The sequence below is a fragment of the Lissotriton vulgaris genome, chromosome 2_1 (assembly GCF_964263255.1).
Source record: "Lissotriton vulgaris chromosome 2_1, aLisVul1.2, whole genome shotgun sequence".
NCBI lineage: Eukaryota > Metazoa > Chordata > Amphibia > Caudata > Salamandridae > Lissotriton > Lissotriton vulgaris.
The window spans coordinates 1,619,530,188-1,619,556,029 of record NC_141687.1 but is presented as its reverse complement, the minus strand read 5'-3'; the positions used below and the strand labels follow the sequence as shown (position 1 = coordinate 1,619,556,029).

Below are 25,842 nucleotides of genomic sequence, written 5' to 3'. Positions count from 1 at the left end.
GACCTACAACTCCAACAAGTTACCCGGGACAGAGGAAAATCTTACAATCGTACATTCTCAAACACCTGGTACACAAAAGCTGATTGGCTTACAGGGTGCTCTTCAAGAAACAAACTGTTCTGCTTCCCCTGCTTGCTGTTTAATGGTGACTTTCCTTGGACAAGAGAAGGCGTGATCGACTTGAAGCATCTGTCTGAAAAAATAAAGAAGCATGCACACACAAGAAAGCATATGGAAAACGTTACAAGACTGGGAATGTTGGGAGACGCACCGATTGAGCAGCACATAAGCGATGCATATCGCAAAACAATACAGAAACACAATGAAACAGTTGATAGGAATAGACACATACTATCAAAAATAATTGATTGCATTCGTTTCTGTGGTGCTTTCGAACTGGCATTGCGAGGCCATGAAAAATCGGAAGGTTCCACAAATCCTGGAATATTCATGGGTCTTGTAGATTTAGTAGCAAGCATAGACAAGGAAATGGAAGCACATTTAGCAAGTGCTACAGTCTTTAAGGGCACCTCTAAAACGATACAAAATGAACTCCTGGAGTGTATGCTAGAAATAATGAGAAGCCATATCGTCCAAGAGTTGCAAAACACAGACTTTGTGGCTATTGAGGCTGATGACACCACTGATGTGGCCACACAAACGCAGTCCGTATTAGTCTTTCGGTACCTGGACAAGGGCTATAATGTTGTGGAGAGGTTCTATGGCTTCACTCATTTAAAAAACTCCACTGCAGAAACCATTACTGCAGCTATACTGCGTCAACTCAACTTCATTTTTCCAGAGCTGCAGCAAAGAAAAAAACTTATTGCACAAAGCTATGATGGTGCGTCCGTAATGAGTGGAAGCCATGGTGGCGTGCAGAAAAGAATTCGAGATGTCTACCCGAATGCTCATTATGTGCACTGTCACGCCCACCAACTTAATCTTATTATGCAACAGGCAGTTTCAAAGATCTCTGAAACACGCATTTTCTTTCAGGATGTAGGAGGCATGGCAGCATTCTTCTCACGTTCCCCAAAAAGAATGGAAGCACTTCAGGAGATCGTGGACAAAAGGGTTCCGAGGGGAGCCTCAACTCGTTGGAACTATAACATACGTACAGTCCAACTAATATTTCAATATAGGGAGGACCTTGTGCAATGTTTTGAAGCCATAGAAGCCGATCAAACCTTTGATTTCAAAAGTCACAGTGAAGCCCGTGGCTTTGCTAGAACACTAAAAGATAGAGAGTTTCAGTTCTTTCTGTTTTTATTTGAAAAGATAATGTCAAAGGTCGAGAATTTATACAATCAGTTGCAAGGACGAGACGTAGATACTGTCTCTGTGAAAAGATATACCACGGAGTTTGTCGCAAGCATAAACACAGTGAGAGGTGAGGTTGACAATTTAGACAGCCAACTGCCAGCGGCTTCAACTTTTTCAAACCACAGGAAAAACATCACCACTCTGGTCCGAAGTGCAAAAGAGATCTGTGACATTGTAATTGTGCAGGCACAAGACCGTTTTGCATTCACAAAACATTTGGGGAGTGCTGCATTATTGGAAAGTAAATACTTTGACAAATATAATGAATCCTTCCCTGAGCATGCTCTGCATGAGGCTGTGGAAGCTTATCCGATGCTCAACCAAGAGGACCTGAAAAGTGAGTTGACAGTAATGTACTCAATGCCTGTGTACCAGAAAGCCAAAGATGGCAGGTCTTTGCTGTCTTTAATTCATGAACTTAATATGGAAAAGACATTTACAGAGACAGTAGCGTTACTAAAAATCGTCATTACAACTCCTATGACAACCTCAGAGGCAGAACGATCTTTTTCCGCCTTAAAGAGGATTAAGACATTCCTGAGGAACACCATGCTTCAGGAAAGACTCAATGCTTTGGCAATGCTCTCTATAGAGAGCAAGCTTGTTCAAAATATTGCTGACTTTAACGTTCAAGTAATTGAAAAATTTGCTGCGCTTAAAGACAGGCGTGCTGAATTTAGATACAAAAAGTAAATATGTTGAATGGTGATAGTTTGTGACCTGTTTAGTTGGTTCTTTTGTTGTTTGCAGTTTAAATCAAAAAAGTTTTTTATTTTTTGTTGTTGTTTGCAGTTTAAATAAAAACAATCTGTGAGGTTCTCAGCATTGTATCTTGAAGTCTGTGATGAAGCTCTGTTGTTATACTCAATAAGCAGCTACCTAGTATGTTATATGACAGCTCTTTAATAATGTAATCCCTGCACTTTCACAATTGCTTTATTAACCTTCCTGCTTTCTCAGATTTGCTTGGAAATGCACCATTTTCCCACTATTTTTTCAAAATTTTCTCGGGGGGAATTCACCCCGAACCCTCCTTAGGGGGTCCGGGCTCGCTCGCTACGCTCGCTCGCTACGGTGCACTATGAATATCAGTTTCCGCCCACCACTTTAAAATGTCACCAGCCGCCACTGTGAAAGACCCCACCTTTTTAACTCATTTTCACTTTGTTGTTTGAGTGAATAAGACCTGCATTCATTCTGTGAGAAATGGCTTCACTAGTAGCAGCTGCAGGTGCATCTGCACCACCACCACCACAAGACCACATTGGTGGTCAAGAAGAAGAGGACGACGAAGAGGAGCAGGAGGAGATACAATTTCTGCCTGAGGACAATCCCCCATACAGACCCAAGGAACATTTTATTTGGCAGTTTTACAAGATGCCAAGGGGTGCAAAAAAGTGAATGCAGCTAAGGTGACTTGCCTCTTCTGTCGCGAACAACTGTCAAGAGGGAACCCAAACAAGAAGTACTCTTTCGGGAACCACACTGATTAGACGTATGCAGAGGAAGCACCCGAACAATTAATCGGCAGCAGAGGTCAGGGAACTGACCAAGAACCCTCCCCATCCTTCTTCTTCAAGCACCTCCAATCAACCCACTGCATCGGGTGCAGAGGCTAGGGAGATGGTCCCTAATGTACAAACCAGGTTTGCAAAATTTAAATTTCTTTGCATATATTGCAACAAAACAATTTCATATGGTGAGCAAAGCATCACTTTACTCAATCGAGCTGCAGACAACCATCACTGCAGCAAGCAACTTTCATTTTTTTCAAATTTTTTTTGCTCCTGTTGAGCCGTTTGCAATTACCTGTGTTTTGTTTGACCCCAGAAAAACTACAAAAAAAATATAAAATTGTTCAGAAAAGCCAAAAAGAATGTTGAAAAAAAACACAATAAAAAAAATATAAAACAACAAAAAGAATAAAAAAAAACAGTTCTTTTCAGAACTACCTCCAATTTATATAAAAATGCTACATTTTTAAAAAACTGTCTTTCTTTTTTTCCCCAGGGTACGCGTACCGGTACGTGTACCGGGGCGCGCACCCCCCCAAAAAAAGAAAAAAATAATGAGTGTGTGTGTGTGGTGTGTCTGGGTTTTCCCCATGGTACACTTCCCAGTACGCTCCCCGGTGCGCGTACCAGGCGCACCCCCCGCACAAATCGAAAAAAATATATAATTTAATTTTTATTTTTGGCCCCGCGGAGCCCTTTTATGGCCCCCACATCAAACCTAGGGGATCGGGGGGGGGGGGTCTACTCTGCCTCCTTATGGTCTTTTCCCCCTTTGTTTTTGGCACCTCTTGTGTCTCAATCCTACCGAGACAAGATGGCGGCCGCTCCGGACTATTTGGAATGTTTACAGACACCCGAGAGCCAATCAGCTTTCCGCGCGCGAACTCGCGTATCGCGCTGGGGCGCGCACCGGGGCGCTTATGGATATATATATTTTTTTTAACCTACATTACTCAAAATCCACTGGAGCACATCTTGAGACATAGCAAAAGCACACCAGTCCCTACAATTTTGCCAAGTTTGGTGGAAATCCATTCAGCCGTTCGGGCTAAAAGTGAGTCCAACCGCCCTATGGAAATTAACATGGGGAAAACACGTTTTGGGACTATATATATATATATATATATTCACTCCGATCTCCTGCACAGGCAATACGACGTGAAGGAATCACGAGCCACTCCAGCCGGGTAGGTTCAAAGTATTTTTAATGGGCACAAAAAAGACGCGTTTCGAGCGCACAGGCTCTTGGTCACAATATTATATATATATATATATATATATATATATATATATATATATATATATATATATATATATATATATATATATATATATATATATATATATATATATATATATATATATATATATATATATATATATATATATATATATAAAAAGTAGGTAAAGTAGGTAATATATATATACACACATATATATATATATATATATATATATATATATATACACACACACATACACACACATATATACACATATATATAAAAAATCCGAGTTTCTGTTTCAGTGCATGGACATCATGACGCGTTTCGGTCTCGTCTTGGACCTTGATGACACATATATATACACACACACGCAAATATATAAAATCTTGCAGACATACAAATCTGTACATTTGCATGAATAATAAAGAATGGAATAATACATAAAAGGGCAAAAGTATTTGAGTCTGATCTTAATGAAAGATGGCGTAGAACAGCCTGTACATCCGCTGCATCTTCTTGATGCGAAGATTGAAGACAGTAATGCTTCATGAACATGTAGACATTTTTTCATGTCGCAGCACAACATATTTTCCGGAGATACTCCAGCAAACAAATCTGTTGACGTTGATACTGTTCTTGTCGAATGAGCTTTGACTTTCCTCTGCAAAGGTTTGTTAGCCTTGTCATGGCAGAAATGAATAGCAGATGCTAGCCATCTGGCTATTGTTGCCTTTGTTACAGCTTTTCCAGGACTAGCTTGACCATAAGCCACGAACAGCTGGTTAGATCGTCTGATATCCTTCGTTTTTTGTAGTTAGAATTTTAAACAGCGTTTAACATCCAGCGAGTGTAAATCTCTTTCTGCTGGAGTGGATGGATCCGGAAAGAATGTTGTTAATCTTACCGGTTCGTTCAAGTGAAATTGTGTTGGTACTTTAGGAACAATTCTGGGATTTGTTCGAAGTGTTACGTAGTCCCGCGCAAAATGTAAAAAGGGTTCCTTTCTAGTGAAAGCTTGGATTTCACTAACCCTTCTTGCCGAGGTAAGAGCCAGTAAAGGGGCAACCTTGCAAATGAGGAATTTGAGATCCGCTTTATGGATCAGCTCAAATGGACGCTTCATTAACTGCTCTAGCACGGTGTTGAGTTCCCACTCTGGAGGGGTGCTCGCACTGGCAGGAAGGCTCGGAAAAGTCCTTTCATAAATTGTATGACAAGTGAAGAAGAGCAGGGAAAAGGGAATTTTGAGCATTTCCTGAATCTAGAAAGAGCAGCTAGATGTACTTTGACAGATGAAACATTAATTACAGACTTGGCTAGAGAAAGCAGATAATGGAGAACTTGTTTTGCATGAGCTCGAATTGAGTGAATATTTTTCACCTCACACCAACAGCAAAATCGCTTCCATAAAAGGCGATAAGTCTGGATTGTGCTTTGGGCATGAGATTTGGCCAATATTTCACGACAGTCTTGTGAAATGTTGAGGTCCTTGAACTCTAAGAAATCTCGAGCCATGCGTGCAAGTGCAGTGACTGTGGGTCCAGATGAACCACTTGGCCTCCATCCCTTGGCAAAATCGTAGGCGTCGGCAGTAGGCGGATGGGCTTGTCTTGAGACAATAGTAGAAGTTCCTGGAACCCATATTGTCTTGGCCAATGGGGTGCAATCAGAATTAGATAACAACCTTTCAGCTTCATCTTGCGGAGCACCTTCGGAATCAATGGTATTGGGAAAAAAGTGTACGTACAAATCCCTGACCATCGCATGGACAAGGCATTCCCTCTTGAGCCCTGTTGAGGGAACCTGCTGGCATAATATCGGCATTTCTTTTTCTCTCTCATTGCGAATAGATCCAGTAGTGGTTTGCCCCAAGCTTGGAACACTGTACGCCTGTTCCTTTTCCAGCTTCCACTCGTCACAGTCAGACTGAGACGTGCTCAGCATGACCACCAGGGTATTGTGAAGACCCCTGACGTATTCGGCTCTCGGGGCATCTTGTGGAATGTGACCTATTCCCACAATTCCTGAGCCTCTTGCGAGAGCATAGTTGATATTGTTTCTCCTTGTTTGTAGATATAATACATGCTGATGGTATTGTCGATCCGGACTAGCAGAGGAACCCGCAATCCTTGGGAAGTATGCTTGGAGGGATGGAAAAAACGGCGCGGAGCTCCAGCCTGTTGATCTGCTGTTCTTGTCTTTGAGATCATCTTCCTTGAATCTGCAAATCCTGCAGATGACCTACTCATCCTTCCATGGAGGCATTGGTCGTTAAAACGAAATCTGGAATAGTCTGTAGGAACATGAGACCCTGGGTTAGATTCTCTGTCTGCGACCAACAATGTAAAGAATTTATCATGCGCGGCGTTACCCTGATGGTATCATCGAACAAACCCATGGCTTGTTGCCATTGAAGTTGCAGTTCCTCCTGAAGAGGTGGTATGAGATGTATCGCTGAAGAGCACATCCTCCGGAGCAAAGCAAACATTCGGACTGAAACGGACCTTTTTAAAATTAACCTTTCAAATTTTTGAAGACGCAGCTGGCGGCTGTGTGACAAGAATGGGTTGCACTGGACCGTGTCTAACCCTGCTCTGAGAAAATACATGACTTAGAGAGGATGTAACTGATTTGCTGTCTGTGAGACGCACACCAGAGGTAATGTCCATAATTATGACAACTAACCTCACACTGCACTTATTTTATTAGTACCAGCCCGAGGTTGTGAATAAAGTTTTTTTCCTGACACCTACGAGCCAGGTACTTTTTAAACCTTCACCATACCTCACCACTCACATCCATAATACCCTATCACTTTCATCACATGCACCACACATAGTCTACCCTTTCAGTGCTCCCGCGTAGTCGCAGGTCGCAGCACGCCGCATCCCGCTAGAGGGGTGCCAAGACCCTGATGATGAAGCATGACACCAAGGGGCCTGTTGGTGTGTGAGGGGTATTTTACAAAACACTGAGTGTCCCCCACTTCTGTGGTCTACACTCTCCCTGTCCACTATGAGTAGGATTCTTTTTGTTTGTGTGAGAATCAGCCCCAAGGAGAAGAGAAGAGATGGATAGATTCAAATGTGGCAATCTTGGTTTCGTGTTCTGAAGGACCTTTGAGCAGCCAATCGTCTAGATATGGGAATTCTTGTATTCCTCGAGATCTCAATGCTGCTGCCACTGGTGCCAAGCACTTCGTGAAGGTTCTTGGTGCCGATTTCAGCCCAAACGGGAGCACTTTGAACTGATAATGGGCACCAGCCACTTGAAAGAGAAGATATTTGCGATGTTTGGGGTGGATAGGTATGTGGAAATTCACATCTTCCATATCCAGAGAAGGCATAAAATCTCTTGTTTAAACAACTCAAAATCTTGTGAAGACGAGGGGGAAGGGGGACCCTTGGGCGGAGTCGTAGGTGGCGGTTTGATGAATTCCAGGGTGTGGCCGTTGGTTACTAGGTCTAGAACCCATTGGTCTGATGTAATTTCCTGCCACTTGTTAACAAAAGCTGAAATCTTCGGGCCCACAGGTAAGGAGGGTAAAATGGCTGGCGCTCTGTGGACATCACTGCTTCCTGTTAGTGTCTCGGCCTTGATACTGTGATCTCTTTCGACCACCCTAACAGGAGAAACTAGTCGTAGACTATCGACGGTATGATGTCTGGCATTAAGACTATACTGGGATTGATACTGCCTATTCCGTTGTTTTTTTTTATCCTCCTCTTGATGAAAAACCACATCCTCTCACTCCTCTGAAAGATCCGTGCCCGTATTTAAGGGTGCCTAATGATTGTGCAGTATCCGTATAGCTTTTATAGCTAATAGGGCCTCATCTATATGTTTACCAAACCAAAAACTCTCCAACATAGGCCATGTCTAGAATCTTTGTTTGCCCCTCAGGTCTGAAAAATGTGGCTTTAAGCAATCCTTGCCGTCTAAGCACTGCAGCCCCTGCTAGCTGACAGAAGTTGGTGTTCACGATGTCCAAGGCGCAATCTATAGTTTCGATGCAGCCCGTTCTCCTTCCAACATAATCTTTCTTGCTTCCTGCCTTCGGTCCTCAGGAATGAGGTCAATGAGACTCGCCATGTCTGACCACATTTGACGGTCATAACAGTCAATTATGGCTAGAGGATTAGCAGCTCTAATGGAGGCAGCTGTCATGGTAGAGAATTGTTTGCCTATAAAGTTCCAGACGATGTCCTTCCTTGTCAGGCGGTGTGGTGATAGGCGTTGCGGGATTTTAGATCGCTGTTGGGCGGCCTGTGAAATTACTGAATCTGGCCAAGGATGGCTTATCAGACAGATGGGCTGTTCACAAGTGCACAGTATTTCTTTTCCATGTGCGGAAGCACTGCTGGAATTATATGCACCACTCTCGTGATTTTCCTGGACTCTTCCTTGCAATTTTTGAAAGATACATTCTGTCTGACTGTAACTGGCAGTTGAAATCTAACTGCTGCCCGATGCATTAAATTATGTACAGGATGCAGTCATAGAGGAGGCTCTCATACACGATCTCATCGTAGACTTTGCTGCTGTAGACATGGTTATGTAGGCAAGATTATTGCAGACAAGGCCGTTGTCATAGATGACAGTCATGAACAACCATGAGGCTGTCTTAGACTGTCAGACAATGCCATCTGTAGGCGAGGCCATCCGTAGGTGAGGCAGTCCTATGATGGCCATCCGTGGATGAGGCCATTCGTACATGAGGCCATACATAGATGATGAGGCTGTCGTAGACAATACAATCATAGATGAAGCAAGCATAGGTGTCGCCATCCGTAGAAGAGGCAATCATAGATGAGGCAAGCGTATGTTGGCCATCCGTGGATGAGGCCAGTCGTAGATGGGGCCATTTGTACATGAGGCCATACATAGAGGAGGCCTCTTTGATAAGGCTGTCAGACGACAGTCGTAGATGACTATTGTAGAGGAGGTTGTCTTCGAGATGAGGCTGTCCAAGGCAATGCCATTGCAGTTGAGTCCATCATAGAGGAGACCATTCGTGGGTGAGACCATCATAGATGAAGTCGTCGTCGACGACCGGTGTAGATGAGGACGTCGTCGACAACCGGCATAGATGAGGCCGTCGTCGACGACCGGCATAGATGAGGCCGTCGTAGATGAGGCAGTCGTGGACAACCGTCGTAGATGAGGCAGTCGTGGACAACCGTCGTAGATGAGGCAGTCGTGGACAACCGTCGTAGATGAGGCAGTCGTGGACAACCGTCGTAGATGAGGCAGTCGTGGACAACCGTCGTAGATGAGGCAGTCGTGGACAACCGCCGTAGATGAGGCAGTCGTGGACAACCGCCGTAGATGACGCAGTCGTGGACAACCGTCGTAGATGAGGCGGTCGTGGACAACCGTCGTAGATGAGGCAGTCGTGGACAACCGTCGTAGATGAGGCAGTCGTGGACAACCGTCGTAGATGAGGCAGTCGTGGACAACCGTCGTAGATGAGGCAGTCGTGGACAACTGTCATAGATGAGGCAGTAGTAGACTACCATCGTAGATGACCGTCATAGGAGGTCATCGTAGACAAGGCCATCGTAGATGAGGTCACTATTGGTGAGGCAGTAATAGTAGATATGGAGTTTTGTTATAGACTCCTTAATGTCAGGTTAAGAGGATTTCCCTGATGGGAAGTTTTTTCCACAATTGCCACTCTCGGTGAGAAGTGCCTATCAAAACTCAAGGCAAGTCTTTATGACTTTTTTCGCGCCCTCTGGAGGCTCCTGGCGCAACCTCTCCCTTTGACCTCTCCTATGAGGTGAAGGAATCCTCATTGTCCTCATCAGAAGTGACAGATTAAAATCTCTGTAGTCCGAATAATAGCCTCATCTCTCAGAACATGTTATTGAGGAAAAGGTTAGACATAATTCATAGTCTATTACCTTGTTTTCTGCCACTGCCATATTACTGCCTTAATAGGGTCAGAGAAATGAAGCAACTTCGCAGAGCTCAGGGAGACTCCCTTCACACACGACTAGCGGTGAAAATCTGAGGAGAACTGCCTCTGCTGGGAAGGTTCTAGAGGGTGCTAGTAGCCGATTGGCTGGGACCAACCTTTGGTTCTTTTTACTATAATGATGTAGATAGACTACTAAGACTTGGGCCGTAGGCTTTTTCCTTTAGCCTAATACTATTATTTACTCTAGGCACTACTTTTGTATTTAACGTGGGACTCCCGCCTCGGCGACGGGGAATGATTCAGGCATGTGAATCTATGAAAGATACCCAAATACTGGATAACTTGTAGTGCCATCTGGTAGTCGGGTGCTACACAAACGCAAAGTAACAATGCAACGTACCATTACACATAGGTCTTAAAGTTACTTACTAACCCAAAGGGAAGCAAAGATTTTTTTAAGGATTAAGTTAAAAACGTGCTATACAAGTTCATTAAAACTTGATAAACAATCAGGGCCGGACTGGCCATGGCGGGCACCTGGCAATCCCCCGGTGCGCCGCACAGGTGGGGGGGGGCGGTTTTGGGCCCCTGGGGGCAGTTTTTTTACAGGGCCGTATTTGCAGCATAGATGCAAAATCGGCCCGGTAACAAAATCGGACGAAAACCGGCCCGGCAGAGAGCTCGGCGCACCTCCCACTCCCCCGAGGGGGGCTGGCCGAGCACTTTGCCAGGGCCGGTAGTGGTTCCCAGTCCGGCCCTGTATACCATGAGGTACACTGTGAATTGGATGACATTCTAATCAGCACTGCCATCTCTGAAATTAAGCAGAAAAGGGCTAGTACTTACCCAGCACATACAGATAAATGTTACCAAGCTCATGGTGAGTTTCGATAAGCACAAGAGTGAAGTGGTGGTTCAAATTTCTTTTTTTCAAAAGTAGTTTATCCATACAAGACTATCCTATTAATCGAAGCTGCATCAATTATTGGACAACTTCCAGACGAAAGTGTATGAGAAAGAGCGAGTCAAGAGTGTTAACAGTCGTTTGCAGGATAAGATACATTTTGATTACTAAGTACCAGAAACACTGTTCTCCCCCTGGTATTCAGCACTCTTTCACTTCACACAAAAATTTATTTTTATTAAAAACGTTTGCAATTATTCACATAATTCCTTAATGTTTATAATAGGTAATGAAAGTCTCACCTTCATGCCACTGAAACCTTTTCTAGGACAATAGTTTGGAAGATTACACAATAATGCTACATTGTCAATGGTAAATTTTCTTAATTACCAGGTGTGATGCAGTCGAAACTGTTGGAGATGGAATATTTGAAACTGTTGACGACGTTGAGATGGTATTGGTATTTGTATTCCCAACTGCAAAAAAAAAAAAAAAAAATTACATCTCTTACTACATCACAGGCAATTCTACAAAACAGTTCCAAAAGGGTGTAAAATGCAAATTAAAGCAGTATTATAGACGTAAGCAAAGGCTAGTACATTTACAGTTCTCTGTGATGACAACCTTTATATACTTCAAGCACGGATTGTTCCACCCATTTGTGTGATCCTGGAGCTACAACACATTGCCAAGAAATAATGTTACTTTTAGTAAAGCATTTAGTTATTTCCGATATTGGGACATGTCTTAATAAAGCTGCAGGGCCAGCTTTACCTGCTGTGGAATCTAATTTAGTTTCTGAGAAAGTTACCCACCAATAATAGAAGCCTTTTCAGGATACTATCTGTCTAAGGACTGATCGTGACGAAGACATTTTATCAGTATGAAAGGCCCAAAATTTACAATTCAGATGTTCAGAGCAAAATCAGTACTATACTGACATCCAGCATGTGTAATGATATTTCAGCTGGTTAAGCTGAATTTGGATGGATCAAGCATACACAGATGTTTTGTTTAAAATGAGAGTTTAAGATTACCTTCAATAACATGGTCCACTGGGGGTTCTTAGCCCATGATTCTTAAAAAATATTTTGGAATGTGGCAGGGTATACAGAATCGACATCCAACTAAAGTTGCAAGCAGCAGAGGTATTAGTTGTTTTGCTGCTAGGGAAACTGCCTTTAACGAACAGTGATAGAGGTCTTACTTATCCATACTAATATAATAAAGAGAGAGCCCAAACCTTTGAGGCGGGTAATCTCAGGAACCACAGCACCAATCACAACACCCAATACAGCGTTGGAAAGGGCAGTTGCAGCAGAAGGACATAGGCTATGCAGACGCCCACCATATACATTTAAAAGGTAAAAGAACTGTGCCAGCAAAGTAGTCCCTTGTGGGCGTGTCTCCGTTGTGCTGTGGGCGTGTGCTGGGGCGTGAGAAACGCGGGGGGGGGGGGTGTGTGGTACGTTCCGCCTTTCATGCCATGTCTCATATCGTGTGCTAATCCCACCCTGCTCCCTTTAAATACCCCTGCACCCCATAATCATAACCCACCCTTACTCCTTTAAATACCCCAACACCCTAAACACTAAACACTAACCCATCTTAACCCAATAAAAAATACCCTGTACCCCAAAACCCAACCTATCCCTAAACCCTAAAAATACCCCTCTACCCCAAAACCCAAACCTAGTCCTGAACCCTATAAATACCCCTGTACCTCAAAACCCAAACCTACCCCTGAACCCTAAAAATACCCCTGTACCCCAAAACCCAAACCTAGCCCTGAACCCTAAAAATCCCCCTGTACCCCAAACCTACCCTGAACCCTAAAAATACCCGTGTACCCCAAAACCCAAACCTACCCCTGTACCCCAAAACCCAAACCTAGCCCTGAACCCTAAAATACCCCTGTACCCCAAAACCCAAACCTAGCCCTGAACCCTAAATATACCCCTGAACCCCAAACCTACCCTGAACCCTAAAAATACACGTGTACCCCAAAACCCAAACCTACCCCTGTACCCCAAAACCCAAACCTAGCCCTGAACCCTAAAAATACCCCTGTACCCCAAAACCCAAACCTAGCCCTGAACCCTAAAATACCCCTGTACCCCAAAACCCAAACCTAGCCCTGAACCCTAAAATACCCCTGTACCCCAAAACCCAAACCTAGCCCTGAACCCTAAAAATACCCCTGTTCCCCAAAATCCATACCTATCCCTAAACCCTAAAACTACCCCTGTACCCCATAACCCAAAACTATATCTGAACCCTTAAAATACCCAAACAACCCAAAACATATACCTCAGGATCCCAAAACATATACCTTTATACCCATACTTACCTTATCCAAACATTTAAAAAAGAAACATGCTTTTACCATTCATGCATTTACAACGAATTTTGTTATAAATGTATGCGTGGTAAAAGCATATAAAATGTAATGCCATACGTTATAATGGTATTGGGGTGTCATGGTACTTTTGTAATGAAAGTATGCGGAGTGATGGTATGCGGAAAGAAAGTTGCGGAATAATGGGTGATTACCCTCCCCTGGTAAGTACATTGGTGGCACGGCCACCCACATCTCCAGCAACATATTCATATTTTTTCACCACCCATTTGAAAAATGCACAGGTCTCTCTCATTGGTGGCCAGCACGACATACACTTTTAGACACACCTCCCGCCACAAGTTCTAGAATTGCGAACTTTAGAGCTGGGGAGCTACGTTCCAATCTCGGCATCAGCTCAACATCCTGTGATTCTGGGCAAATTGCTTTGTCTCCCCATGCCCACCACAAATGAATGTGTTCTGTAATGTAAATTGTGCTCATGCCATGTTGTCGAGTTTGCGCTATATTATATTGCAAGGAAAAATAAAGTAGGGAAACTCGAGTTCACACACTACTGAACGCGCACTCTTAAGTGCATCAGCAGTGCACTGTGAATAGGAGCGTTTCACAGGCCTGTCACAGATAAGAAATGCTATCAAAACGAAATCCTACAAAACAATATACTACTGGCCGGCAGCAATTCATACCCGGACAACGTCGGGACGGGCTGCTAGTGCATTATAAGGGAGTGGCCATCAAATTTGGAAGGGCGAAAATAAAAACCTGCAAAGCAGAGCGGGTCTTCTGATCACAGGGAGAATATTGTGCTGTACCTTCTAGCAAATACTTAATAACCAGAAAAGTGAAAACGCAAACTAACAAAGTGCTTTTTGCTTTAAGCAGTAACTGCAGCCAGGAGTACATAAATAAAATGCAAACTAGATTTTGCCAATTGGGTATGGTAGCACGGTTTCTTAATGTTACCTGTTTGGAATGATGCTCATCTGTAAATGCCAGATACAGAACCTTTGACAATTGAAGACATAACGCTTTGGTTGATGGGAGCATTCTGACACTAAGAAGGTTCATGTGCTCGTGAAACAAGTTAAGAGGATCATACTGAAAGGATTTATAAGACAGTGCTCCACTATTAAGGACAGTAGTTTGGGGTTGGAAAATGTGGCATTGTAGCCTGCAGAGTACCTGGCATGCATGTCAAATTCATGAGAGGATTTTTGACATCTAGAAGATATTCTGTGAACTGCTAATTTGTCTTGGAATACCTTCGCTTGAGCAAGATATCTGGGGTCAATAGGAGGCGTAAAGCAAAAGGAAAATGCCACTTACCAGTATGCATCTGTTCTTGGCACGTAGGGCTGCAGGGTCACACACTAGTGCATAGATCGCCATCTGGTGGTAGGCCTTTATGATTACACTTTGTCGTCGTCTTGGAAGTCTCTTTGAATGGTAGCTGACTCCTCCCTTGGAGCATAGTGCGCATGGGCATGGACTCATTCTTCAGATTGTTTTTCGTCATAAGGCAAAATGATGGAGTTGTGTACGAGCAGAAAAAGATGTCCATGTATAGTGTATTTAATTAAGATTTTACTCGAACAGATAAAGGTAGCCAGGGAGGCGGGTGGGTGTGTGACTCTGCAGCCCTACATGCCAAGAACAGATGCATACTGGTAAGTAGCATTTTCCGTTTGAGGCATATGGGCTGCAGATCACACACTAGTGCATTGATTGCACAGCAGTTGTCTCCTTTAGTGGCGACCACCAGTATCTGTTGCAGTAGTGTGGAATAGTGTTTTGAGTACAGCCTGGCCCACACTAGCTTGTTGTTTTGCTTGCACATCTACACAGTAATCCTTTGTGAATGTTTGCGGTGTAGACCATGTAGCTGATTCGCATATATCATCTAAGGGAATGTTCCCTAGAAATGCCATAGATGCCCCTAGTTTACGGGTGGAATGAGCCCTAGGGAGAATGGATAGTGTGTGTTTTGCTTTTTAGTAGCAAATTGGAATGTATTTGACAATCCACCTTGCAATCCATTCTTTGAGATGGGATTACCTTTATGTGGAGGAGAAAAGGACGCAAAAAGTGGTTTTGTTTTACGAAATGGCTTTGTCCTATCAATATAGTAGAGGAGAGCTCTTTTGACATCTAATGTATGGAGAGCTCTTTCAGCAACTGTTTGAGGTTGAGAGAAAAATACTGGTAACTCAATAGACTTATTGAGATGAAAAGGTGAAATGACTTTTGGAAGGAACATGGGGTTTGTCCTTACAACCACTTTGTTGTGATAAAGTTGCAAAAATGGTTCTTGAATTGTTAATGCCTGGATCTCACCCACTCTTCTGAGTGAAGTAATAGCAATAAACAAGGCAACTTTCCATGAAAGAAATTGTAACTCACACTTATGTAAGGGTTCAAACAGAGGGCCGATAAGTCTAGTGAGAACAAGGTTTAAATTCCATACAGGTGAGGGTGGTACCCTGGGAGGAATTATTCTTTTAATGCTTTGATGGCAGGAACTCTAAATAATGATAGATGCTATCTGCTTTGAAGGAAAGCTGCTATGGCAGCACGATGTAACCTGATTGAGAAGTATGCTAAACTGCATCTTTGTAGGTGGAGTAAGCAGCATATGATGTTTTGAATGGAAACATCTAGTGGGTTAATGTTGTTATTGGCGCAATAGACAACAAACCTTTTCCACATGGCTGCATAACATGCCCTCGTGGTGGGACATCTAGCCTCTTTTATAACATTCATGCAATCTGGTGGGAGGTTGAGATATCCAAACTTTAAGACCTCAGGAGCTAAATCGCTAGAATGAGCTGCATGGGATCTGGGTGCATGATCTCTCCATGGTTCTGTGTTAACAGGCGTGGAGATAATTTGTGCTTGTGATGTGGTACCACTGAGAGTTCTAGTAGTGTGGTGTACCACTTGCCCACGCTGGTGCAATGAGAATCAATGTAAGGGAGTGTTGATGTAACTTGCGCACCACTAACGGAATGAGTGGGAGATGCGGAAAAGTGTACGCAAATCTATTCGACCAACTCATCCATATCGCATTGCCCTTGGACAACGGGTGTGGATACCTGGCGGCGAAGTTTGGGCATTTGGAGTGGAGGTGTGTGGAAAACAGGTTTATGTCTGGCTGTCCCCACCATTGAAAGAAAGGTTGAAGAACTTGAGGATGAAGCTCCCACTCGTGTATCTGTTGTCTTTGATGACTTAACAGATCCACAACTTGATTGTGAACTCTTGGTAGATGTGCTAGTAGGAAGATTTTTTGAGGAATGGCCTACCTCCATATGCTCTGAACCAGCCGGGAGAGCTGTAAGGAGTGTGTTTCTCCCTGTTTTTGGATGTAGTACATGGCTGTCATATTGTCGGTGCGGACTAACACAGCCTTGCTTGATAGGTAATGTTGGAAAGATTTTAGAGCTAGAAAAATGGCTAGCACCTCCAGATGGTTTATGTGGAGTAGCTTCTGCTGCGGTGTCCACCTGCCCTGTACGCTGGGTCAAATGAGCTCCCCAGCCGGTGAGGGATGCATCCGTGGTCAGCACCACTTGTGGAACTAGGTCTAAGAATGGCTGTCCTTTGGAAAGGTTTTTGGTGTTCCACCACTGCAGAGAGTGATGGGTCCGGCCGCCCACCACCACCAGATCTGTTAATTGACCTTGAGCCTGGTTCCATTGACTTGCTAAGCACTCTTGCAGGGGGCGCATTTGGACTCTTGCGTGCGGTACCACGAAGATGCAAGACGCCACCATTCCTATTAGTTGCATGAACACTCGAGCTGGTAGTGAGTGCTGCGGTTAAAATCTTTGTATAAGAGCCTGCATGCTTTGTACTCTTACTGGATTGGAGGATGCAAGTGGCTTGGAGGTATCTATTGTGGCACCCAGGTACTGTCGAGACAGGGATGGCTTGAGATGTGACTTGGTTCGATTTATGGTGAACCCAAGGTTGTGTAGGAGGTGAATTGTTTTTGTGGTGTGTTGCACACTTTGGTGATACGACTTGGCTTTTATTAGCCAGTCATCGAGATTTGGGAAGACATGGATGTTTTCCCTTCTTCAGTGTACCGCCACTACTGCTAGACACTTTGTGAACACTCGAGGTGCTGTGGTCACTCCGAAAGGGAGGACTTTGAACTGGTAATGTTGACTGTCCAGTACGAACCAAAGGTACTTCCTGTGAGCTTAGTGAATGGGAATGTGGAAGTAGGTGTCCTTGAGATCTTGAGTAGCAAGGAGGTCGCCTTGTTTCAACAGAGGAAGGACCTGCTGTAATGTGACCATATGGAAGTTGTCTGATTGTATGTAAAGATTTAGGGGTCTCAGGTCTAGAATAGGTCTGAGGGAGCCATCTTTTTGGGGAATAAGGAAGTAGAGGGAATAAACTCCTGTGTTTTGATTGTGTACTGGAACTAGCTCTATTGCATTTTTCTTTAGTAGGCTGGCCACTTCTTGTTTGAGGAGTGTTGAGATGCTCTTGTGACATGGGACGCTGTCTGGTATTATTTGAGGAGTGGAAGTGAGCTCCAGGCAATAATCTGACTGAATTATTTGTCTCACCCACCTGTCTGTTAGATGGAGTTCCAGACAGGTAGGAACTGTTGTAATCTTCCCCCGACGGAGTGGAATGGTCTGGGGGAGGGGATGGAAGTCACTGCTTGTGAGTGGAGGCATTGCGGTTGTTGTTACCTCTGCCTCTACCTTTAGTTTTGTTACCTCAATATCCTCCTCTGTAATAACCTCTATCGGGCAAGGATTGGGTGGGCGATTTGTAAGAAGAGGAGGTGTTGTCTGTTTGAAAGTTTTTGGAGGCGCCCCTATAAGATGATCAACGAAAGGACGCCCTGGGAGTCTGAGTTTGTATGGATCCCATGGACTTTGCCGTGTCAGTATCCTATTTCATTTTTTTTAATGAACTGTCAACTGTAGGACCAAAAAGATGTTGCTGGTCAAAAGGTTGGTGAAGAATACTGGTTTGTACCTCTGGTTTGAAACCAGAAATACGCAGTCAGGCATGTCTACGTGAAAGTATGCCGGTATTGACTGCGCTTGAGGCTGTGTAAGCAGTATCTAAGGCACAACCTATGGAAGTATTGGTGATAAGCTTACCTTCCTGTATTAAATCAGAAGCCCTGGTTTTATATTTGCCTGGCAAATATTGCATAAGGTTTTCAAGTTCATCATAATGATCCCTGTCATACCTTGCTAATAGGGCCTGGGTGTTGGCAATTCTCCACACATTGGCTGCCTGAGAGATAATGCGTTTGCCTGACACATCTAACAGTTTGGACTCCTTATAAGGGGGTGGAGCATCCCCTGTTGATTGTGAATTAGCCCTTTTTCTGGCATTTGACACTACTAGTGAGTCCAATGGCAGCTGGCCTTTAATATAGGCTGGGTCACTTGGAGCTGCTTTATACTTTTTTCCAATCTGGGATTAATTACCCTGGCCCGGACGGGGTCTTTAAATACCTCAGGTGCGTGCTTTTAAACCCCTTTAAGCATTGGTAATGTGTTTGTAGTTTTATGTGATGGTAATAATGTATCCATAAGGAAGTCTTCTTCTACTGGATCATTGTGTAGGTTAACCCCATGAAAGGTTGCTGCTCTAGTAATGAGGTCTGTAAACCCTATAGTGTCATCTGGGGGAGATGGCTTAGAAGGGTATAAGTCATCTTGTGGCAAATCTGGGGCATCTGGCGCATTATAATCGTCCCAAGGATCATCCGATGGTCCAGGAATATCATCTGGGTAATCTAGGGGTTGGTCCTCTTCTACTCCCCCTGAATAATGATCCTCCTCATCCTCTGCTGGTGCAGGGCTGTGTGAGATTATTTGTCAATGTACTGGGGAAATATTGAGGTCTGATATGTCAGGTGAAGGTATCCTGATAGGAGAAATCTGGGCATGCTTTTTAAAAGGGACTGTAAGTGTGGTGGGAGGGTCCAGCTTCCTTTTAGCAGGTTCTGTGATAACATGTCCAGTTTTTGGATGGATAAGAAGAGTCTTGTTTGGGGTCTGGCTGGAAAAGCTCTTCTGTGGCAGTATCTTTCTCCAGCGCAGATTTTTCTTGCTTGGCGCCGAGGTATTTAGAACGTTTAACAGTGTCTATTACAGTCTTTGGAGCAGATTTTGGTTTCGGTTCCGAGGACTTGTGGTCCGAAGCCTTCTTGGCGTCGTGCTTTTTACTTGGATCAAATGTTTTTGGATCTGAAGTCTTTGATTCCGAAGCACATTTAGGATTGACAACTTTAGTTACCGAGGTGTGTTTCGGTGCTGAAGTGGGCTTTGGTTGGACCTCTTTCGGTACTGGAGCGGTTTTCGGCTCTGCAGTCTTTGTGGGGATTGGTTTCAGCGCTGAGCTTGTTCTCAGCTCGACAGATTTAGGTACCGACATTTGTTTCGGTGCCGGAGTTAGTTTTGGTTTGAGAAATTTTTGTTTATCTGGACCGACCGGCTGACTCGAGCCAGTCGCCTATAGGTTTTTTAGTAGTCTTTGTTGCCGAGCCGGAAGGCGGGACGTCAGAAGTTTGTGATCAGCGTGCACCTGGACGTGGAGGTGGAACCGAAGCCTGGCCCTGTATGGACGTGAACAGGGTCCACATTTGTACTCACAACATGTTGACCAGCTGGAATTGGATCGTCCTCGTCTGATTGTTCTTCGGGTCCGGAGGCTGAATCCTCCGCTCCGGAAGAGACTACCTGCTCCTGCTGTTCTTCTTTTGAGTCTAGATCGATTGGAGTATCTTCGACGACGACGCATGGTACCGATGAAGAGGATTGTGCCATGCCTCTTCGAGCTAGACGGTCTCTGATAGTCTTTTTGGACCGGAACGAAGCGCAGGCCTGGCAATCTCAGCTCTTGTGTTCTGGAGACAAGCACATATGTCACACCTCATGTAGCTCAGTGTGGGAAAATCTGTGTCCACACTGAGGGCACTTATTGAAGGGTGTTCTTTCCATGAGCCAAAGGCCCAATGGCGCAGTTGGGCCCAACGGCCCGACGATCGCCGGAAGAGAGAAGTGAATCTTCTTTCGACGCGGATATAAAGAAATAGCGATCGTAGACAATACATACGTTCGAATGAAGGAATGGAAGTTGAAAAGAGATCAGTAACGGAACCGAATGATAATACATCCGAGTCCAATGGCAGAAAAAAACAATCTGAAGATGGAGTCGATGCCCATGCGCACTATGCTCCAAGGGAGGAGTCGGCTACCATACAAAGACTCTTCCAAGACAACAACCAAGTGTAAACATCCAGGCCCACCCTCAGATGGCAATCTATGCACTAGTGTGTGATCTGCAGCCCATATCCCTCGAAAATACATTTCTCCGGTCAGATGATCAAAAGTGTAATGACCTTCATTTAGTGCTTGTGGAAACTACACAAAATTGGTCTTTGTGGTTACAAAAGTTCTATTTGTGGTTTTCCACGGACCCTCTGTTCACCCTCTGAAGAGTTCAAGAGTGGCAGAATGGGCAGAGTACTGTTTGGAATTTTTGTGCCCTTTCTTCCACTGAGCTGAAGATTTAGAGAGTGAAGGCAATCCTCCCGGGGATTGACTCCTGTGGCTCCTGGAACGGGACAGAGACCTTGGACTTGAACCAGTCATGACATGGGGTCTTCTGATATTTGGCAGCGTAAAGCTTTGACTCCCAGTCATGTACAGTCTGTGCATTTATTGACATGCAGTCACTGCAGTAAATAGATTCATGGCTCAACCCCAGGCACACCTGGTGAGGATCCGTCACAGATATTGGTTAACAACATTCCTTACAGCTTTGCACCCTGCAGGCTTAAGTGGCATTTCCCGTCACACAGAAAGAATGTAGGTTAAACAAAACGGTCTCACAGAAATAAGGTAGCTTCAAATTCAAACCTGGACACTTAAAATGAAAATAACAATGTGCGAAGGAGGCACCTATATGGGCCCTTGCATTTAATTTCCAGAGTGGAATGGAGTCAGCAAAGCCACAAAGTGCCACAGACTGGCACGCAAGTTGCTGCTGAAACGTTTACAGATCCAGTCGAATGCATGAGGAATATTAGATAGTTGAGAAATCTATGGTTAGACTGCTCTATCAGGACACTGCACATCTGTGATACCCTCATTGCCCCACTCCTCAGCACACTATCAATTGCTGCTATCACACACTCATACAAGATAACATCATTACATTCATCACTTCATTGTACAGGCATCTACAACAAATAATCAGTCCGGACATTCAAACTCCCTGGAACATAAGAAACCTCAAAGTCAAATTCTTGTAAAGAAGTGTTTAATCTGACTAGTCTGGAAGATTATTTATCAAGTCCTTTGTCACTCATAAGATACACCAAAGGCTTGTGATCAGTGCAAAATACTAAACATCTGTCCCTACAAATTAATCTTGAATTTGCTTGCAGTCCATACACAAGACAAACTCTCCCACTCTATAGGACTGTACTCCGCACCCTTCAGGGTACAGGAGACCAAAGCAATCGTCCTTTCTTTTCCATCAATCCTGACATAAAACAGCACCAATGTCAGTAGCACTGGCATCCGCAGTTAACTTCACAGATTCTATCTTATACAAAAACGTTTTAAGCAATCACACTGTAAAATTAAATGTTTCACCCCCTCAAACGCCTTGGTTTTATCTCAGTCCATCAACATTTATTTTTTCCTCAATTGTTTTAATGGTTCCGACACCACATCAAAACCACAGACAAATCTTACATAGTAGTTATTTAACCCAACGAAGGAACGTAAGATTTCTTTATCTTTTTGAACCAGGGCATCGTTTATTGCCTTCAAGAAATCCTCTTTGTGTTCAATGCCTCTCTCCCAGATGGAGTGACGTAAATATACGATCTTTGTCACTCTAAATCCACACTTCTTATTTAGTCATTCCTCGATCCGAAAGAATACCCAAGACCTAGCGACCAGTAGCTTCTTGCTGAGCTAAAGTGGAAGCAAAAATTATTATATGAACCTGAAATGTCATCACACCAGTCACTTTTTGAAAACAACAAGGGAACCCAAATAAGTCGGCAAGGGACCTTGGGAGTCAATATTATTAAGGCAACAGTGGTCACTTACAAATAATAATGCTTAATCAATATATATAGACAAAGTTGTTGCTATATTCGAAAACGGCATGCCCAGCCGGGCAGAGGTCTTGGTATTTACTTTTCAGTCAATGTAGAACATGAATAACACACAATATACAAGACAGGGCACAAGCCTGTACAAATGATACCAAATCCTCAAACCACCCCAACATTTAAATGTCAAATCCACTAAACGCTTTGGGTGAAATGTCACACTCCTTTAACTTCACATAACTCCACGCATCAAAGAATGTAGGCTGGACGAATATAGTAATGGGTGAACCAGAATCAGCCATAACTGTTAACTTTACCATACCAATGCTAATGCTGCATATAGGTCCTCTAACCATGTTTTTTATCATTAGAAGGGATTGTGAGAATGACATTCTTGAACTTAAGATATCCACCCAAATGGTCTTCCTCCTCCTCACCCTGTACATTAGCAACACTCAATTGTATTACACCTCTTTTTTCTTCCAAGGATGACACCACTCTTCTTTGGCCTGCAAATCATGACAAACTGGCCTATTTTGCCACATTTTAAACATTTGCGTTTTATAGGTGGACAATTAGGAGCTTTCGCAAAATGTGAATGGGAGCCACAACGAAAAATGTAACCTGTTTTGGAACTACCTCAAACATAACTGTCACTGTTCTTATCCTTCTTCGCCACTAGGCGCACGGTTCCAACATTAACTTCCTCTTTACAATTACATTAAGAAAGTATTTTTGACGATACTATGGATCTCTTAACTCCTCTAGCAACCCCAACCAGCTGTACAAAAGAAGGGATGCATGTGCACATGAGTCTTTCCTGGATCTTTTTACTAAAAACTCAACACAAGTTGATCATGAATATAAGTATCCATGCTGCAACTAAAGTCACAAGATGCTGCTAAAATCCTGAGATTCACAATGACCTCCTCAATCGATCCATCACTAGCCTGCTTCCATGAAAAGAATATACTTCTCAACAATTTCATTAGGTTGCTCTCCAAATTGTGCACCCAATCCTGCAACAGCCTCTTGAAAATCTTCCCATGGCTCGTCCTCAGGCAGTTCCCTCTCAGGCAATGGCTAATAGCTAGTTCTCCAAGTTTCTAAACTATGTATGCCACTTTACACCAGGTTTGCCAGAAAACTGTAAAAGTGGCTGAGGTTCTGCAATAAATTGTTGCGAGGCCATAGTACCAGCAGATGAAATTGACAACACACTATAAGTATGGATGTTTGACCAGTCTGATACTTAAATATCCTTACTCACCAAAGCGAGTGCCCAAAATAAGAACAGTGCCTGCATATATCACTGAAAAATATCAGATCAAAATTGTAAATTTTCTATGATATATGCCCGTCAGCTGGGTGTAATATGCTTAAATGTACCTTAAAATAAAGGTAGCTGTGTCAGTAACAGATGAACTCTGCACCCATATCAAAAAATGAACTGTTACTGTGGATGTTCTTGTCATCGTAGGCTGCTCAGTTAAACACTTAACTGTACCTTCAGCAGAAAATACTGGTGTGCCGGTCACCGAAATTGCAGGTCGTAAATTAACCACTTTGAGTGCAGGGCACTTTTGCTGGCCCACTTCATTTTAAATAAATCATTACAGGGTGTGCCTATCACCAAATAAGCACTACTCCAACAAGAAGAACTTTGAAGACCAGCCCAGTCTTAAAAATGAGAGCACAATTGCCATGTTTAACAACTATGAATAAGAGACTTCCCAACCATTGAAAATGGCCACTTAACGTCAATCACAGCGTTTGTAATAGGCGTCAATCTTGTGTTTGAAGAGTGCCCACATAGTCTGCCTGACGCGCCTACCTCCCTATGGTACCATCGCGTGCTAAGCAGTTCGCTGTTGCGCCTGTACACACAGTCAGCGGGCCTCCCTTGCCAAATACCTCTCCTGGAAGCACATGCAGGACTCAGCCAAAATGTAACTTGAAGCAACAGCTTTCCCAGAAACTGCTCTACACAGAAAGCCTACAAAGGAGCAGAACAGCACGTTGCAGGAATGGCCAGGGCTTCACACCACTGTCACGTTGCCCAACTCATTACCAGTAATTACGTTGGGTTCTAATGACAAAACGTGAAGCGGTGAGCGAGGGAGAACGTGGTTTAATCATTATCATGAAGACCCACACCCAACATCGCCTCCGCAACTCTCTCATGGAATGCCTACACCATTCTCTCAGTAAATTCCATGCAGGACCAACCACAAGCCAAACGAGGACGCAAACCTCCAACAACACACATACATCATAAGTCCGTAATTAAGAGGTTAGAATGTCTAAGTCAATGGTCAGCCCAGGTGAATCTCTGTGGAAGCGGCAGTCTATGAAAAACAAATTAAGGTTGGCACCAAAAGTGAAAGTTAATATTAACCTAAATATTTTTTTTATTATAATTTCTAACCCAAGAGGGGAAATGTGGATTTTACATCAATCAAGATAGGCTACCTTAAAGCAGATTCAAAACATTATACCGGCTTTTGCAGGAGAGCTAACAATTATTCCATAGCAAAGGTTTTGGGGTGGACGCAAAAGACAAGTGTGATGCCTTCAGAATATCTTTAAGCTTTCTACATGAAGTTAAGGCTTGAAAGGCCATCAGTGACCCCTGCTGGTTGTTATACAGCAAAAGGGAGACATCTTCCTGGATGTCTGTTAAGAGATTGCACCTTTCCCCCTGATGGTAATACTCACACATACTCATACCAGCCATTAAGGAGGTCTGGATTAAACAGTTATGAAAAACGGCAAAGGGTTGATGTGAACGCAAAGATTTTTTTATTTGGGAGGCTACTAACCATTGCAATTTATTGAACACTAGCAGCCCGCCCCAACGTTGTCCGGGGGCAATGAGGCTTCAGGGTCAACCGCCCGCCTAGGCCCCCGCCCACCCCTGCCCCCGCCCGCCCAGACATTGTCCGTGTCCCGGAGCCACCTCCCGCCCCGACATTTTACGTGTCCCTTTGCCTTATCTGAGCCGCCGCTCCTCCCCGCGCTCCTGACTTCACCGCCTCTCCTCGCCGCTCGTCACCGCTCCTCCCCGCCTGTCTGCCGCTCCTCTCCTCCCCGCCTGTCCGCTGCTCCTCCCCGCGCTCATGTCCGCCGCTCCTCCTAGTCATCACGCACGTCGCGGCCAGCGCTACGTCGCAGCCAGCGCTAAGTCGCGTCCGGCGCTACTTCCAGGGGACTACTTTTTTTTAAGTTATATTTTTAAATTTACATTTAATTTTTATTTTATATAGCCTATGTCCATCTGCACACCCTGACATTTTCAACAATGTATCGGGTGTGTGGATTGGCGCTGTGGTTACCGAGTTTACCTGGCTCAAAGGTTTGTGTTCTCTCTTTATAATAGAAGTATAGATATAAATCTTAACCGATATGGCTAGTACCTACTTTTGGGCTAAACTCTGCAGAAGGTGCATACTATAATGTTGAAGATTCAAAT

General features: G+C 43.9%; 1 protein-coding gene across 12 annotated transcripts in view; it reads right to left on the bottom strand.

The window, feature by feature from the left end:
• The window catches only part of EYA3 (EYA transcriptional coactivator and phosphatase 3), a 1,455,294-nt gene that overhangs the window by 721,661 nt on the left and 707,791 nt on the right, over window positions 1–25,842 (bottom strand). For all 12 annotated transcript variants that reach the window (XM_086957503.1, XM_086957498.1, XM_086957496.1 and 9 more), the window contains one exon: window positions 11,284–11,369. In XM_086957503.1, the coding sequence (XP_086813629.1) occupies window positions 11,284–11,369 (86 nt within the window). The remainder of the gene's footprint in view (window positions 1–11,283; window positions 11,370–25,842) is intronic.